Here is a 15,708-nt window from a genome sequence, read left to right as displayed (position 1 = left end):
GCAAAGGCTGAAATGTGAAATACTAGATACAGTGTGGGAAAATGGACTGGTGTTTTCGTGATGGGTAGAATGCTGTGTACAAAGATACAGAGGTATTTCAGATTGACAGGAGAGATTGTAAAGTGGGGAGTGGCAACAGATGAGGTTGGCGATATGGACAAGGCTAGATGGAACTCAGGAATTCAGAAACTATAAACTGTCAGCAAAGCAGTGACATAATCTAGTGTGCGTTAAGAGGATCACTCAGTGCTCAGAATGGACTAGAAGGTGGCAAGACAAAAGGCAAGAAGACCAAATTTTAGGATTCGAGTCCAGAGACAGGCTAGAACAGGCAGAATTGAAAAGGTCCTGCTGCCTTGGGAAAAGTCACAATTTTTATTGAAGATAACACCATCATTCAGTATCTGAAACCAAGGAAATGAATTCATTGCTCACTTTGAGCCCAGATGGCCAATCTTACACTTTCCTCAAGTGGGATGCCTGTGGCCATCCCTAACCCATTGCTATCTCATGGGATCCACTTACGTCCCTTCCCTCCCTATTCCTACCCACCAGCCTCTACTACTCCATATTGAACTCCCATATCCTTTTGTCCGTATTAATGGCCCCTATCTAGAAAAACACACAGACTACTTCCACTTCAAATGGCCCAAGAGAATGTCTATAATCCCATTTAGACTGTCCTGGATCTCTGAAGACAGAAGTCTATCTGTGAAACCAAGCAACTCAGTCTGACCTGCAACTGGTATTCAGTGATTGCATTGAGACCATTAACGGAATAGCACAAGAGGCCCTGAAATGGGGTAAGGTCAGTATGATCCCAGGTAGAGTTCCCTTCTGCCAAGAAAAAGGCAACAGGGTAGCAAGACTCAAAGAACATTTCTGAAACCTTCTTCCATAAGCTCTTCAATGGATGCTGTCATGGAAAGGCAACTTTCAGATCTTGCTCAATCAATGCATTTCTTTTAGAAATAAGAAAAATAGCCTGAGCAGAGAAAGATTCATCCCATGACTTCCAGGTAATGGGAAGCCAAGATTTAATTTATTTTTTTCTTAACCTTCTATTGCTACCCCCAGAGAAACTTTAAAAATTACAACTTACGCTCAAGGGCAATGGTACACATTCTTTCTTGCAGAGGCAGGTAAAGATCTTTCAGTTTGTTGAAATTATCTACATGGAAAGTATTGTTTTTATTCCCTGCCATAGCCTCAAGTTCAAGTTGATTGGCCTTTCCTATACCCACTGCGTAGATATCGATGCCTTTGTTTCTCAATTTCAGTGCTGTGTCATTGAGCTGATTTCGGTCATCGGACTCGCCATCAGTGATGATGATCAGCATCTGTTTCACATTTTGCTGGATGCGGCTGCCATGTTCTTCCGTGAACATTATGTTTGTGTGATCAAGAGCCCTGGCAGTAAAGGTACGCCCTCCAGTGTCCCTGCGCCTCCTCAGGTGTTCAATGACTGCAGATCTGTTTGAGTATTTCCCAAGGTGGAAAAGAACCTCAGGATACTCTGAGTATTTGAGAGCTCCAATCCGAACTCGGGCACTGCCAACATCTGCTTTCTCCACCAAATGGACAGTTAGATCCATCATGCTTTCTTGCTCTTCTGTATTTATGCTGCCTGAATGGTCCAGCACAAACACAATGTCCAACACTTTAATATTTTTGCAATCTGAAAGAGAAAGAAATCAGGCATCACAATCTTTCTGCAGTGTATTCTAGACAGCTGAGAAGCGTGAGCAAGCGAACATCTGCCATGAACCTACTATGTGCCAGACACTGCTTTTCACTTGTTAGACGTGGCTGTTGCCATTTTACAGAGTGAGAAACTGAGGCTTGGTGATGTACAACTTGCCCAGATCATGATTCCACGGAAAATGTAGCTGACAATAACTCTGCAATGGGTGGTTGTTAAGCTACACCACTCTGTTCTGCTATATCTCATTAGGACAAGTGATATGTTTTCCTAGGCAGGCTTTCAACTGAAATGAAATGTCAGAAGGTAGTTTAGTATCAGTATAATGATATATATATATATATATATATATATATATATAACTGATATTTGCCAAACTGGCCTGTTGCTCTAAAGAGCTCAGAGGCTCTATGTATTAGCTGGGATTTTTATCCTACCCTCTCTGGCTCCAGCTGTCTTTTCAGCTTCTGCTAGGTGAGCTGTTCCATGTGCACCATGCCTCTCTGCTTTCATTTCCGCTCCTTCCCCTCGCCTTTTGGATTAGAACCCGGAAAGACCCCAAGTAGGGGGAGAGCTAAGGCCCTATCACTTCCCCTCACCCCCAAGCTCTCCTCCACATTGGAAGTCAAGCGAACACTCTGGAAATGTCTCCAAAGTATGGGGTTTCTCTCCCCTCTTTCTCTTCCCTCAGTAACTTAAGTACATGCCTTCTACAATTTCACTTTCTCCACTTTCCACCTGAGTATGGTAACTTCAGTCCTTATTTCTGGCAATGGTCTCAAATTCTCAAGGCTAAGATACTATGGGTGAGCCCAGGGTATATCTGTAGAAACCTGGGACAATGACATGATTTGACGTTTATGAGTCAATCTGATATGTGAGTCAGCTGAAATTTCACCTCATGCTATAGACAGGGCCTATCAAAATGAAGAAATGCCAGGAAGATCTCCATGGATTTCAAAGGTGGGGATGTGGCCTTAAGGCTAACCTGTCTTAGAATGTATCAACACTACCAAGAGTTTGAGAATCCTTGCCATTTTAATTAAGCTGTTATGAGAGAAATTGCAGTGTCACTGCCTAAAACTCAGAGTTTACACTAAAACATTTTGTTAACTTGTGAAAATTTCTCACACAGAATTCTGAATAATATAGTCCAAGGGAGATCTCTATGTTGCCAGGGGAGCAACATACAACAAATTTACCAATACTTCAGTGTGTTGTCCTGGTTGTATCCAAAACACAGATAACAGCACATGATAGATTTAAAAGCAGAGTTGTTTTTAATCTTATGTGTGGATTTATAGCCAAGTTCTCATCCAAGAGTCATTAAAGTTGATGGACTCAAACTGAAGATTTGCTTGACACAATTTGAAAAGCATTACAGTTTGTGAGAGATAAAAATGATGATTCTGAACAATCATTTTTAAAAAGTAACAAATTAAAATTTTCCAAAGAGATAGTACATGAAAAGACAATTGTAAAATACTTCACTCATAGAAGTGGAGAAAAATAGGTGAATCAATGAAATCCTTTAAAATGGGATTTTGGGGGGGCGGGGAGGGTATGCTTAGGATATTGGATTTCATTTACCTAAGAAGAAGAATTTGTATTTTTAGGTATTTACTACTTGACAAGGATTATAGGTAGGCAAGAAACAATTCTGGGGAATCATTTGGGATTAAAAATTTCCTGTGGAAAATTTAGGTATTCAGGTAGTAAAAAGTTGGAAATTCAATGGAAAATTCTGAGAACTTTTTGGAATAGCTTCAAAGTCTCCACAGCCAGACTACCTTGTTGCTAAACTGGCTTACAAGATTGTTCAAGAGGAATATCCCTGGAGGTCACAGGCATTTTAATAAAACATAAATAAGATTAAAACTTAACACCAAAGTCCAGAGAGAGTCCAAACCCGTGGTACTACCCACTGTTCACCTGAAGAGGTCAACAGCTCACATTTCAGAGCCCTGAGGATAACGGTGTTACTCACCATGGAGAGCACAAACACGAAAAATGAGTTTGCTTTCTATTGTCTTCAGATCATCAAATTTCTCAACCTGGAAGACCAAGCTGCCATCCCCACTGATCTCCTCCAGCTGCGTCCTATTGGCGCCATACACCCCCACGGAGAAGATAACTACACCTTTGTCCCGAAGAGCTTTAGCAGGGTCTCTCACAGGATCTTGTGCTTCTCCATCCGTGATGAGGATAAGAAACTTTTTGGCCATAGCACGGGCCCCCTTGGCAGGGGTAAAGTATTCATCTATAGAAGTCAGTGCATTTCCGGTCAAAGTGTTTCGGTTGATGAGAGACATTCTGTCTATTGAATCAGAAATTTCATTTTGTGTAAAGTATTTATTAAGTTGGAATTCTTCTTGAGTTTGATCGCTGAACTGAATGACACCAATATGAGATCTCTCTGGACCAATCTGAATCTTGGCTAATAGGTTTTTCATGAAAGTTTTCATTTTCCCAAAATTGTCATGTCCTATACTGCCAGAACTGTCCACCAGAAACATGATGTCAGCCTTCATGCCTTCACATCCTGCATGTTGTCAAAAAGACCAGAAATGAGTCAGGTTGACAGGATTTTCAGAATATAGAGAAATGGTAAGACAGAAATAAATGCATTGTCAGAAAACATCAAAAATTAACTCAAGCACCTGCTACTACATTTGAAAATTTAATCTGCTCTTGTAGTAGAGGCCTGCTGACTAGAACCCTGAATCAGAAATCCACTGAATTATTACCCATGAAATTTTAAAGAGAAAATGCAACTTCCGAAGCATATATTCATTTATCCATAATTCATTTATTCATAATTCTTGAGGTGTATGAAATGCCAAGTATCAGGTTATGTGTTAAAGGATGCAATGATGATCAAAAAAAGGAATCAAAGAAAAAGCAATCAATTCTCTACACTCACAGGACTATTAGTTCAGGTTTTTATGTATAATGTAAAAACACAAAATTCAAAGCAATCTTTATGTTGCATTATTTTCTTGGATAATTTAAAGTGATTTGATAAATATTATAAATCAATATTAAAAATCAGGGTGAGGAAAAATATCAGGATGAGAAACCTATTAGAGATAATAAGTGTATTATTCAGCATGGACTGTTCCTATATTTATATATAAAATTTGAAGAAACCTACCAATTGGAAATTCACATATTTTTGTATATATATATATGTGTGTATGTGCATGGATATACACATTGAAGACCAATTTCTATAAGCCACCAATTTCTAATAGCCAGTGTTACTAATCCATTGTACAGGTGTGTGTGAGTACATCTATCTCTCTCTATATATAGTATGTAAATATTGTTGTTGGCATGTATCTCTTTAGTCTTATCCTTCTGGTCTACCTGTTCTCATTGCCATTCTCTCTCTTTTTTTTTTAATTTTTTAACTTTTTAATTTTTTATTTTTTATAAACATTTAATATATTTTTTATCCCCAGGGGTACAGTCTGTGAATCGCCCGGTTTACACACTTCACAGCACTCACCAAAGCACATACCCTCCCCAATGTCCATAATCCCAGCACCCTTCTCCCCCCCCCCCTCCCCCCAGCAACCCTCAGTTTGTTTTGTGAGATTAAGAGGCACTTATGGTTTGTCTCCCTCCCAATCCCATCTTGTTTCATTGATTCTTCTCCTACCCCCTTAAGCCCCCATGTTGCATCACCACTTCCTCATATCAGGGAGATCATATGATAGTTGTCTTTCTCCACTTGACTTATTTCGCTAAGCATGATATGCTCTAGTTCCATCCACGTTGTTGTAAATTCATTGCCATTCTCTTAAGTAGTCCTTCCCTCAACACTCACAGAGTCTATCCCATACTATTTAAAAATAAACAATTAGCATTAGTCAAAAATAATAAAACAATGTTTATTATTTTTAAATAATTTATGTAAGGCCCACCAAGGAACATTAAAACCACCATTCAAGACCCAAGCTGCCTGGGACCATCTTGAAAGTCATCAATAGAGAGGTCACTAAGTATATTTGTGGCCTTGACAAGGCCCCACTGCTGTGAAATGTGGAAGCCTCCCTTCAATGAAACATATGTAAAAGGAGTGGACTTTTACATGTGGTTTGGTGTTCACTGGGACTACTTTCTTATATCTGTTTTGTGATGAGACTGCTTCCCGTCCTCTAATATCTGGTTTCCCATCCTTCTGTGTCAACTAGTTTCAACTAGAAACTAGCTTCAACTAACCAGATGATTGTCCAGGAAAAGACCATATATCCTAGTCTTCCTTGAAGCTTCATGTGGCCCTGTCACTAAGTTTTGGTCAAGATATGAGCGGAAGTGACTTTCCCATGTCTGGATCTTAACATTAAAACAATTGAGTGTAGTGGACTCATATGGCCCTTTCTCTCTTTCTAAAATGCAAGATGAAGAGAACTAGAGGTTCACTTTTGACCTAAAGATGGGAGCTCTGTGTTGAGCATGGACTGGTCTCTCTACAGACCTCCACTACTCACCCTGGACCATAATACAAAAGAGAAAGAATACTCTGCATTGTGTAGTTTGGGGTCTTTCTGTTAAAGCCCCTTTTCTTGCCCTCTCAGCAATAAACACACTGTGTTTTGTTCCATATGCATCTGCTATGAGACTAGTCAGTATTTTTCTGGGTCTTCCAGCTTTGGTTCCTTAGTTTCCCTGCCTCTATTTACCATCTTATGGCTCATTTCCTTTTCCATAGCTCTCAGGTGTGCCATTGTTCAGGCACCTGCATGACAACAACCTGACCCACAGGAGATTATGTACTGCACCTCCTCACATTGGTCCAGGCCTATCTCGCTTGAAAGGACTGAGATACAGTCTACTTTCTGTTTCCTGGAACCCTGTTATGTTTCTTTGCATCAATTCCAGGAAATGTTGGGAAACTTTTGCTCTTGTAGTCTTTCTAGAACATCCTGAAGTCCCAACTACTGTCTACAATGGGGAGAACAATGAGCAGTATTGGGATTTCTGATTTTGCTGTGAGCCCCATTTATTATCTGTTTTTCTTTTTTGTTTCTTCATTTTTTGCTTTTTAAAGTTATGTTCAGTTAGCCAGCATACAGTACATAATTGGTTTTTGATGTAAAGTTCCATGATTCATTAGTTGCATTGCTTATCTATTTTTTTATTTTAGTGACTCAGAAAATCCCCAAACTTTTTCACTTTTCTAAGTTCAAATAACTGAAAATTCTTTTGTCTTCTCATCAGTGAATACCTTAGCCAACTTCTACAATAGCTCCTTTTTATGTAGCAGTTACTATGGGCCCACATGCATTATTTTAAGTTTTTCACATGCATTATCACTTTCAAGCTTCACTATAGGCTCCAAACAGGGATGAAGGCAGGTAGACAGGATGTAACCCATTCAAGGTCCATAGGTTATAAGGCTGGGGTTTGAACTTTGACTCATTGACTCCACCATCCTTTATCTTAACCAAGAAGTTAACATGTCTCTCGGCACATGGAATTTTCATGTGTTCATACTAGCAATCAACATATATCATCTTCAATTAGTAAGTGGCTATTACTAACAAGAGAAATCATAATCAGGTACAGGAATTTGAAATTTGTTTTTCCTAACGTTTGTTACATGATTTTTAGTCAGAATGAAAATGCAAATATGTGCTTCTGTTACAAATAAAAATAAACAATTGTTATGTGTGTACTAGATATGCATGCATAATAGAGAAATGATGGCTAAGGCGTGTTATGCTAAACCTGTGAGGGTTCTATGATGTAGGTGTTACCCTTGCTTAATCAATGAGGCAGTCTGAAGGTCAAGTAGGAGAGTGAGTTGGATCCTAAAGCCAGAGCCCATTTTCTTTCCACTGTGCTCATCTGCTTTAATTAGCCCATGCACATACACACACACACGCACACACACCCACGTACACATGTTCACACATGCACACACAGAATAGAATCTCTTACACACCATACCGGTGGGCTTTGTCAAGGCCACAATATTCTTAGCAACCTTCTTACTTACAACATGGCCTCAGGGCATCTGTCTACTGAGGGATTTTCCAATCTTGGCAATTGGTGCCTCGGGGGTAGCTCAGTGGGTTAAACCTCTGCCTTCAGCTCAGGTCACAATCTCAGGGTCCTGGGATCGAGACTAGCATCAGGCTCTCTGCTTTGTAGGGAGCCTGCTTCCCTCTCTCTCTCTGCCTGCCTCTCTGCCTACTTGTGATCTCTCTCTGTGTCAAATAAATAGAATATTAAAAAAAAAAAAAAGGGAGGGTGCTGAATCCCTCCCCGATGATAAAGGAAGTTAGCAAAATGTTAACCAGACAACTGGTCACGTCACTTCTTGTCTTAGCCCAGCTTTCAGTCTGCCTAAAGTGCCTAATGAAGTATGGAGAATAAAGCTGTTTTTGTTTTGCTTACCTTTTTCTTTGCAGATCCTATGAACAACTTCATTTTTTATGCTTCTTAAAGCATCAAAGTTCTGCCCAAAGCTAACCCTTTCTTCTCCCCCAGCAATTTGTTGGAGTTGTGCTTTGTTAGCTTCCCCGATGCCAACAGCAAGAATGGTGACTTGCTCAGCCCTTACTCTCTCTGCAGGCTTTAGGACTTCATCTGTGGACCTCCCGTCTGTCAGCACAATGAGGTAACAGGGAACCTGGCGTGTCCTATGTTTCCTATCCTCTTTTATTATTGACAGCACGAAATCCAGGGCCTCCCCAGTATGGGTCCTGCCTTTGAGTTGCTCGATGTTCAAAATAGCATTTCTTAAGTTCACATTATTAGAACTGTCATTGATATAAAACTCCACTTTCATCTTATGTGAATACTGCACCGCTCCGACTTGGACTTTGTCTGGGCCAATGCTGAACATTCCTGTCACAGCCAGCATAAATTCCTTGATTTGTCCAAAGTGTTTCTTCTGTATGCTGGTTGAGCCATCAATGAGGAAATAGATATCAGCCTCTTTTGTATCCATACAGCCTGCAAAAAAGAAAAGAAAAGAAAAGAAGGAAATGAATTCTTTGTTAATTACAGAGACTCTGGGGAGAACACTGTAAGAGGGTTTGTAGAGGACCAGGAGAACATGAAGGTTCTAGAGAATGAGAACTCTTCATCATTTGCACAGTCTGTCTGCTTCATGAAACCTGTTCATGCCCATTTTCTCTTTTGAAATTCACGAAAACATGATGGGATATTGAAACAGAGTGGCCCCCAGTGCTTTGTTTCAGATCATACGGCCAGTTAATATAAAGGAAGGACCATATTCCCAAGTCTCCAGGCTGTGATAAAATTGTTTTTCTAGTATTGACATGTGACTTTTTGGACAGTTTATGCCTTATCATTCCTTGAGAAATGGAATGAAGGAGATGACCGACTGCCTTACTTCCCCAATAACTTCTTCCTGGAGCAACTAGAACAATATATTTAAAACTAGAACCAGATCATATTACTCTTCTACTTACGTGGTTTATCATTGCATTTAGAATTTAAAAATAAAAAATTGGCCTGAAATTTCTCCCTGCTTTTCTTTTGGACCCTGTTTTCAGCAATTCTTCATCTTACTCACTGTGTTCCAACCACTCGGAGCTGCTTTCTGTACTTCGAAAGTGCCGCAGGGCTTTTGCCCTTGCCCTTCTCTCTTCCTGGAATATTCTTCCCCCTAAATACCCACATAGCTGATTCCTTCTTATCTCATAATTTGCCAATTCAAATGCCAGTTCTTCAAAAAGACCCTCTCTTCCCCTCTAGCTAAAACACATCAATCATTGCCTATGCTCTTACCTTATTTTCTCTATGACATCCTACTTTTTGAAGTTATCTTCTTCATTTGTTCATGAACACATACTGCTTCCTGCCACAGAGGGTCAGCCCCACAAGGGCAAAAACTGCCTCCTTCTCTGTTTTTACCTAGTATACCTGGTGTATCACAAGATTTCAACAAAAAATTTTTAAATAAAAGAGATTTCAGGGGCTCCTGGGTGCTTCAGTGGGTTAAGCCTCTGCCTTCGGCTCAGGTCACAATCCCAGGGTCCTGGGATCGAGCCCCGCATTGGGCTCTCTGTTCAGCAGGGAGGCTGCTTCCTCCTCTCTCTCTGCTTGCCTCTCTGCCTCTCTTGTAGCTATTGACACTATTTCAGGCTATGGGGAGTTGGTCCTTAAGAAATCAGAAATACTGGGACTAAGTTGGGACTAAGCAATAAGCTGGGAATTAAACTATGAATCAGGGGCACCTGAGTAGTTCAGTCATTAAGGGTCTGCCTTTGGCTCCAGTCATGATCCCTGGGTCCTGGGATCAAGCCCTGCATCGAGCCCTGAATTACAGCAAAGGGAGAGGGAGAAGCAGGCTTCCTGCCAAGCAAGGAAGCCTGCTTCTCCCTCTCCCTTTGCTGTATTCCTTCTCTCGCTGTGTCTCTCTCTGTGAAATAAATAAATGAAATCTTTAAAAAAAAAAAAAATCAAACTCAGCACACACAAAACAGACAATCACATAAAAAAATGGGCAGAAGATAGGAACAGACACTTCTCCAATGAAGACATACAAATGGTTATCAGACACATGAAAAAATGTTCATCATCACTAGCCATCAGGGAGATTCAAATTAAAACCATATTGAGATATCACCTTACCCCAGTTAGAATGGCCAAAATTAACAAGACAGGAAACAACATGTGTTGGAGGGGATGTGGAGAAAGGGGAACCCTCTTACACTGTTGGTGGGAATGCAAGTTGGTGCAGCCTCTTTGGAGAACAGTGTGGAGATTCCTCAAGAAATTAAAAATAGAACTTCCCTATGATCCTGCCATTGCACTCCTGGGTATTTACCCCAAAGATATAGATGTAGTGAAAAGAAGGGCCATATGTACCCCAATGTTTATAGCAGCAATGGCCATGGTCGCCAAACTGTGGAAAGAACTAAGATGCCCTTCAATGGACGAATGGATAAGGAAAATGTGGTCCATATACACTATGGAGTATTATGCCTCCATCAGAAAGGATGAATACCCAACTTTTGCAGCAACATGGACGGGACTGGAAGAGATTATGCTGAGTGAAATAAGTCAAGCAGAGAGAGTCAATTTTCATATGGTTTCACTTATTTGTGGAGCATAACAAATAACATGGAGGACATGGGGAGTTAGAGAGGAGAAGGGAGTTGGGGGAAATTGGAAGGGGAAGTGAAACATGGGAGACTATGGACTCTGAAAAACAATCTGAGGGGTTTGAAGTGGCGGGGGGGGGGGGGGGGGGGGTACCGGGTGGTGAGTATTATAGAGGGCACAGACTGCATGGAGCACTGGGTGTGGTGAAAAAATAATGAATACTGTTATGCTGAAAATAAAAAAAAAATTTAAAAATAAACTATGAATCAATCCCTAAAATATTAAGGCAAAGATAAGCAGTTATCTGCAAAAGAGAGGATTGATCTCAAGCCAGCAAAACTTAACAGCAACCAGAATGTATTAATTTATATACCTAATAAAGAAGAATCAGGGGTTTTTCAGAATAAATACAATGGTGGTCAGCAATGAAGAATCGAAAAAAATGTGAGTCACAGTGGGTAACCAAGGCAATGCCCACGTAGCCCACCTGGAGCTGTACTATCTAATACACTAGCCATTAATCACACATTGCTATTAAAAAGTCAATTTAAAAATTTAAACTACTTAAAATTAAATGAAATTTAAAAATCAGCTCTTAAGTTGAACTAGCTATATTTCAAGTTAACATCCCCATGTGGCTAGTGACTATCAGATCCAATAGTATAAATATAGAATATTGCCATTGTCACAAAATGTTCGATTGGAAAGTGTTGAAGAAGAATGTGTCCCTGGCCCCTCACCTGTAGAGTTATACAGAGACAGAGATAGAGAGAGAGAGAGAGGGAGATCTATATTTTGACTTTTAAATAGAACCAGCTACCCAGCTGAATGATACCAGACATTTCAATCATAAAACTAACTCCATGGCTATGATCCTGCAACCTCCAGCAATCTCTTGATTTCAATTTAGCTTCTTGGTATGCATGCCTATAGGGAGAGAATATACTTCTCAGAGGACATGAATGTCCAGGTCGCTGGGCACTGGACATCTAAATATAACTGTCACTCTTCTATACATCAGTCTCTTGGTTTGATTATAGTGAATCTCTTCTTGATTTAATGAAACCTGACTTAACTAGATACCTACCCTGTGACAGATGTGGTAGAGACAATGACTAAGTCAGTATAGACTGGTTCTCTGTGTTTGACCATTCTGAATCTACAAACCTGGCCATCACACTCTAGACCATGTTAAATTCACTAAGATCAAGGCTCTCAAACATTGCTAACAAGAGTTTATAGGAGAGCTCGCTAAAATCCAAGTGCCCAGGCCCTAATTTGAGACTGATGCACTAGGTTTCTGGGAGGGCTTGGACAGATGAATTAGTAATAAATTCATCAGGAACCTCTGATAAGTTTATAGCTGACCCTGTTGGTACTTAGCCTGTATCCCCTCAAACTCTACCATTTCTCTGCCCACCAGTTCCTAATATGTTTACTTTGAGGGCTTGCACAGTGTCTGTCTGTGGGTAGATTACACTCAGTGTCCTGGAACCCTCTTAGCATGGGGCTTGAAGAAGTGCCTGGAAGTGCTAGAATACAAATTCTCTAGCTACACTGCCCCCTGACTAAGACAATTCTAATGTTTAAACTACACTGTCTCTAGAATGGCCCTGTAGAATGGAACCTCCATGGGACTTGGTTTATCATCCTCTCCTTCCTGGCCCCAATCCTCACTTTCCTACCAATCTCCAGTTTTCCCTGAGTATATCCAATATATCCAATATATCAGTTTCACACAGAGCTTTTTCTGGCATCTACTTCTGAGGAACCCAACCTGAGTCAGGTACCAAATTTTGAGAACTACTCAATTAGTAAGAAGCCACCTACAGACTAAGGCCTCATGAAGAACAGCTATCCCCCTCACATGGCCCTTGCCTCTAGTCTAGGTCCTATGCCTTCCCATTTAGAATTTCTATATTGAAAATAATCATTTTTTGTCATGTCATTGTCACTCTCCAAGAGAGACCACACTACACATTCCTCCTATACCCTCGTAGTTGGTACTAGACCAGAGTGGCTGCCACTAGGAAAATTCCCCCACAAGTCACTCAGGAGGGAACACAGGTCTTGTTTCTTGCTCCTGTGTGTAATGTATTCATGCCACAGGAAATCCAGGGTTGGCCCAGAATAAATTCTTAAACTTTCAATTGACTGGTCTGAGTTTAAAATTGGCCTTTAAAATCATTGGAAAATTACAAGCCTTTTCTATCTAAGTTCTGTCAAATTCCAGTTCCAATTGTTCAGAAGCATATTATCTGCAAAGGAAATGTGTGAAGACAGCAGATATCTCAGTATTAGGTAAACACAAAGTCACATCAAGTTTCTTTTAGCATGCACCTTTGAAAAGAGCTAAGTAAGCAGAAAGAGGAAAAAGAACCAAAGAAAGGCAGTTCAAGCGACCAAAGGATGGGTGGAAGGTGCTGCAGTATGAAAACTGTACGAATATTTTGACTCTGGTCTGAAAAGATAAAAGAATGTTATCGAAACTACATGGAATAATTGAAGTCCCTTCGAGTTTGAAAGTAAAGCATTTTAGGACAAATAAAAGGAAATTCAACTTTGTACTTGTGGAAAACTAATCCCTAAATCTGAATAGGTTTATATTGATTCATGGGTAACAGGTCCGTAATAAATTACTGGAAACTAGGATGTCTGAATATCAAGGAAGACAGCCAGAGTCTCTTACAGTGCCTCTGTTGGTCTATCTCAAACTGAATTGGGTGAGAAAAGGTATGGTCCAATATAAACTTTTTCTTGGTTATCTCTATCAGTTTCATTTTTGCTATTGGCAAATCCTGCTGTTGTTTATTCCAGTGCCAGTGTTTTTCTGCTTACTGATTTGCTTTGTTGGCATCTGAGTTTATTTACTTGTATGCCATGTGCAGTTTACAACTTCCTTACACTCTCCCAGATAAATTCTGATTATAATACTTGACATCTAGCTAAGAGGGTCCATCTCTTCTCACCTTGGTCCTAAGTCAATATATTCAGCAAACGTTTATTTACTGAGCCCTTACTGTGGGCAAAAATTGTACTGGGTAATTGGGAAGTAAATGTCTACTGAGCACAATCTAGTGAATCATTACAGTGTGGCCTCATCGTTTGAGGCGTATTCGTAACTCTTTTACACCATTAGTATCTTAATGTAATTATAAAACCCAGAATACTATCAAAGATATTTTTTATGGTTATCTGCCATTTAAAAGTATCCAGTATTACAAAAAAAAAAAAAAAGTATCCAGTATTTCTGTTTGCATCCCATTAATACAAATAATGAAAAAATGTTTTAATCTTTAATAAACTGATTTATTGTGACTGTAATATACTAAAGTCATATTAAATTGTTAACTCTGCCTCCCCACATATTAGGAAATAATCCCCAAAATAAGTACTTAACTTTGCAATAGATATAAAGGAGACTCTGGGTGCTATAATTAGATTATTTTGAGGCAGACGGAGAGCTGTTATCCCAGCTGATTTAGTATGTTCTGTAATTGAGAAAATGTTCACCAGATTATACTTTTTAGTGATTTACATGTACATTTTATAGGGGACATGTTCTGTGTATAGTGAATAAATAACTTTTATAGTATCACAAAAATGTTTTGGATTCCATAGTTCCTTATTAGGATATGAAGTTTGTTTATCTATATGTTGATTCTTCCATCACTCACATTTGATTTTTGTCAAATTGCTGCCGCATATTTTAAGCCTTCTATGTAAAGTTATTCACCTAAAAATTAAAAAAAAAAAAGAGCTAAGTAAAACTATAGAAGATTCACAGTGTATCTTAACTAGGATATCTTCATTAGAATGATGGAAGACATAATAGAAAAGGTCAAAAAGTGCAAAAATACTCATGGTTGTGTGTGAAGATACAAGGATTAAGATGATATTATCCAAGACTTCCAGAAGGGAAAAATATGTATGATGACATATATATCCAACAGTTAGGGTATGTTTAGCAAATTATATTCCATTCATACCATGGAATTTTATTGCCAACCTAAAAAAAATGTTGCAAAATAATATTTAAGGAAATGGATGAAAGTTTGTGATACAAGGTTGACAGAAAAGTAAGGAAGGAAGATAACATTGGTTATCCCCAATATTGTTGTCTCCTTCTATACTAATCAAACCCCCAGTTTTTACCAAGGTGCTTGGCTGCCCTAAATAAAGACTACATTTTCCAGCTCCCATTTTTATAAGTAGGTGTGACATGTGACTAAGTTCTGGCCACTGGGATGTAAACAGAAATTATATGTGTCATTTTTAGGAATATCTTTGAAGAAAAGGAAGTGGAAACTTTCCTACTTCCTCCTTTTTTATCTTTCTTGCTTGCTGGGTATGAATGTGATGCTTGGAGAAATTATCTTGGACTATGATCCTGGGAATAAAAGCCACAAATGGCCAAAAAATAATGTAGAAAGAGACAGGGTTCCTGACACTGTGGTATACCATACCAGCTCTGTCTACCTACCTTAGGACTTATTTGTGAATCATAAAAAAAATAGTTTCATCCTCACAGTTAAATGCTATTTTTATTTCTGTTGGTCACACAAAAATAGTCATAATTGATTTAAATTACCCAACTGTATATTCCCATATTGTATGATACAATACCCACCAGCTACATGTGGCTATCAAAACTAAACTGAGGGACGCCTGGGTGGCTCAGTTGGTTGGACGACTGCCTTTGGCTCAGGTCATGATCCCAGAGTCCCGGGATTGAGTCCCGCATCAGGCTCCCAGCTCCATGGGGAGTCTGCTTCTCCCTCTGACCTTCTCCTCACTCATGCTCTCGCTCTCACTGTCTCTCTCTCAAATAAATAAATAAATAAATAAACTGAATTAAAATTAAAGTTCAGAAAAATTAAATAAAATCCAGATCTTCTGTTACACTAGCCACATTT

At 39.4% G+C, this 15,708-nt stretch overlaps 1 protein-coding gene across 1 annotated transcript in view; it reads right to left on the bottom strand.

Annotated features, from left to right (window-relative positions):
- The window catches only part of COL6A5 (collagen type VI alpha 5 chain), a 97,686-nt gene that overhangs the window by 75,010 nt on the left and 6,968 nt on the right, over positions 1 to 15,708 (bottom strand). Inside the window, exons 4-6 of the mRNA XM_059390908.1 lie at positions 8,111 to 8,671; positions 3,690 to 4,244; positions 1,103 to 1,678 (exon numbers count right to left, since the gene is read on the bottom strand). Of these exons, the coding sequence (XP_059246891.1) occupies positions 1,103 to 1,678; positions 3,690 to 4,244; positions 8,111 to 8,671 (1,692 nt within the window). The remainder of the gene's footprint in view (positions 1 to 1,102; positions 1,679 to 3,689; positions 4,245 to 8,110; positions 8,672 to 15,708) is intronic.

The sequence above is a fragment of the Mustela nigripes genome, chromosome 2 (genome assembly GCF_022355385.1).
Source record: "Mustela nigripes isolate SB6536 chromosome 2, MUSNIG.SB6536, whole genome shotgun sequence".
NCBI classification, from domain to species: domain Eukaryota; kingdom Metazoa; phylum Chordata; class Mammalia; order Carnivora; family Mustelidae; genus Mustela; species Mustela nigripes.
The sequence above is the reverse complement of the archived record's forward strand: the minus strand, read 5'-3'. Positions and strand labels throughout refer to the sequence as shown.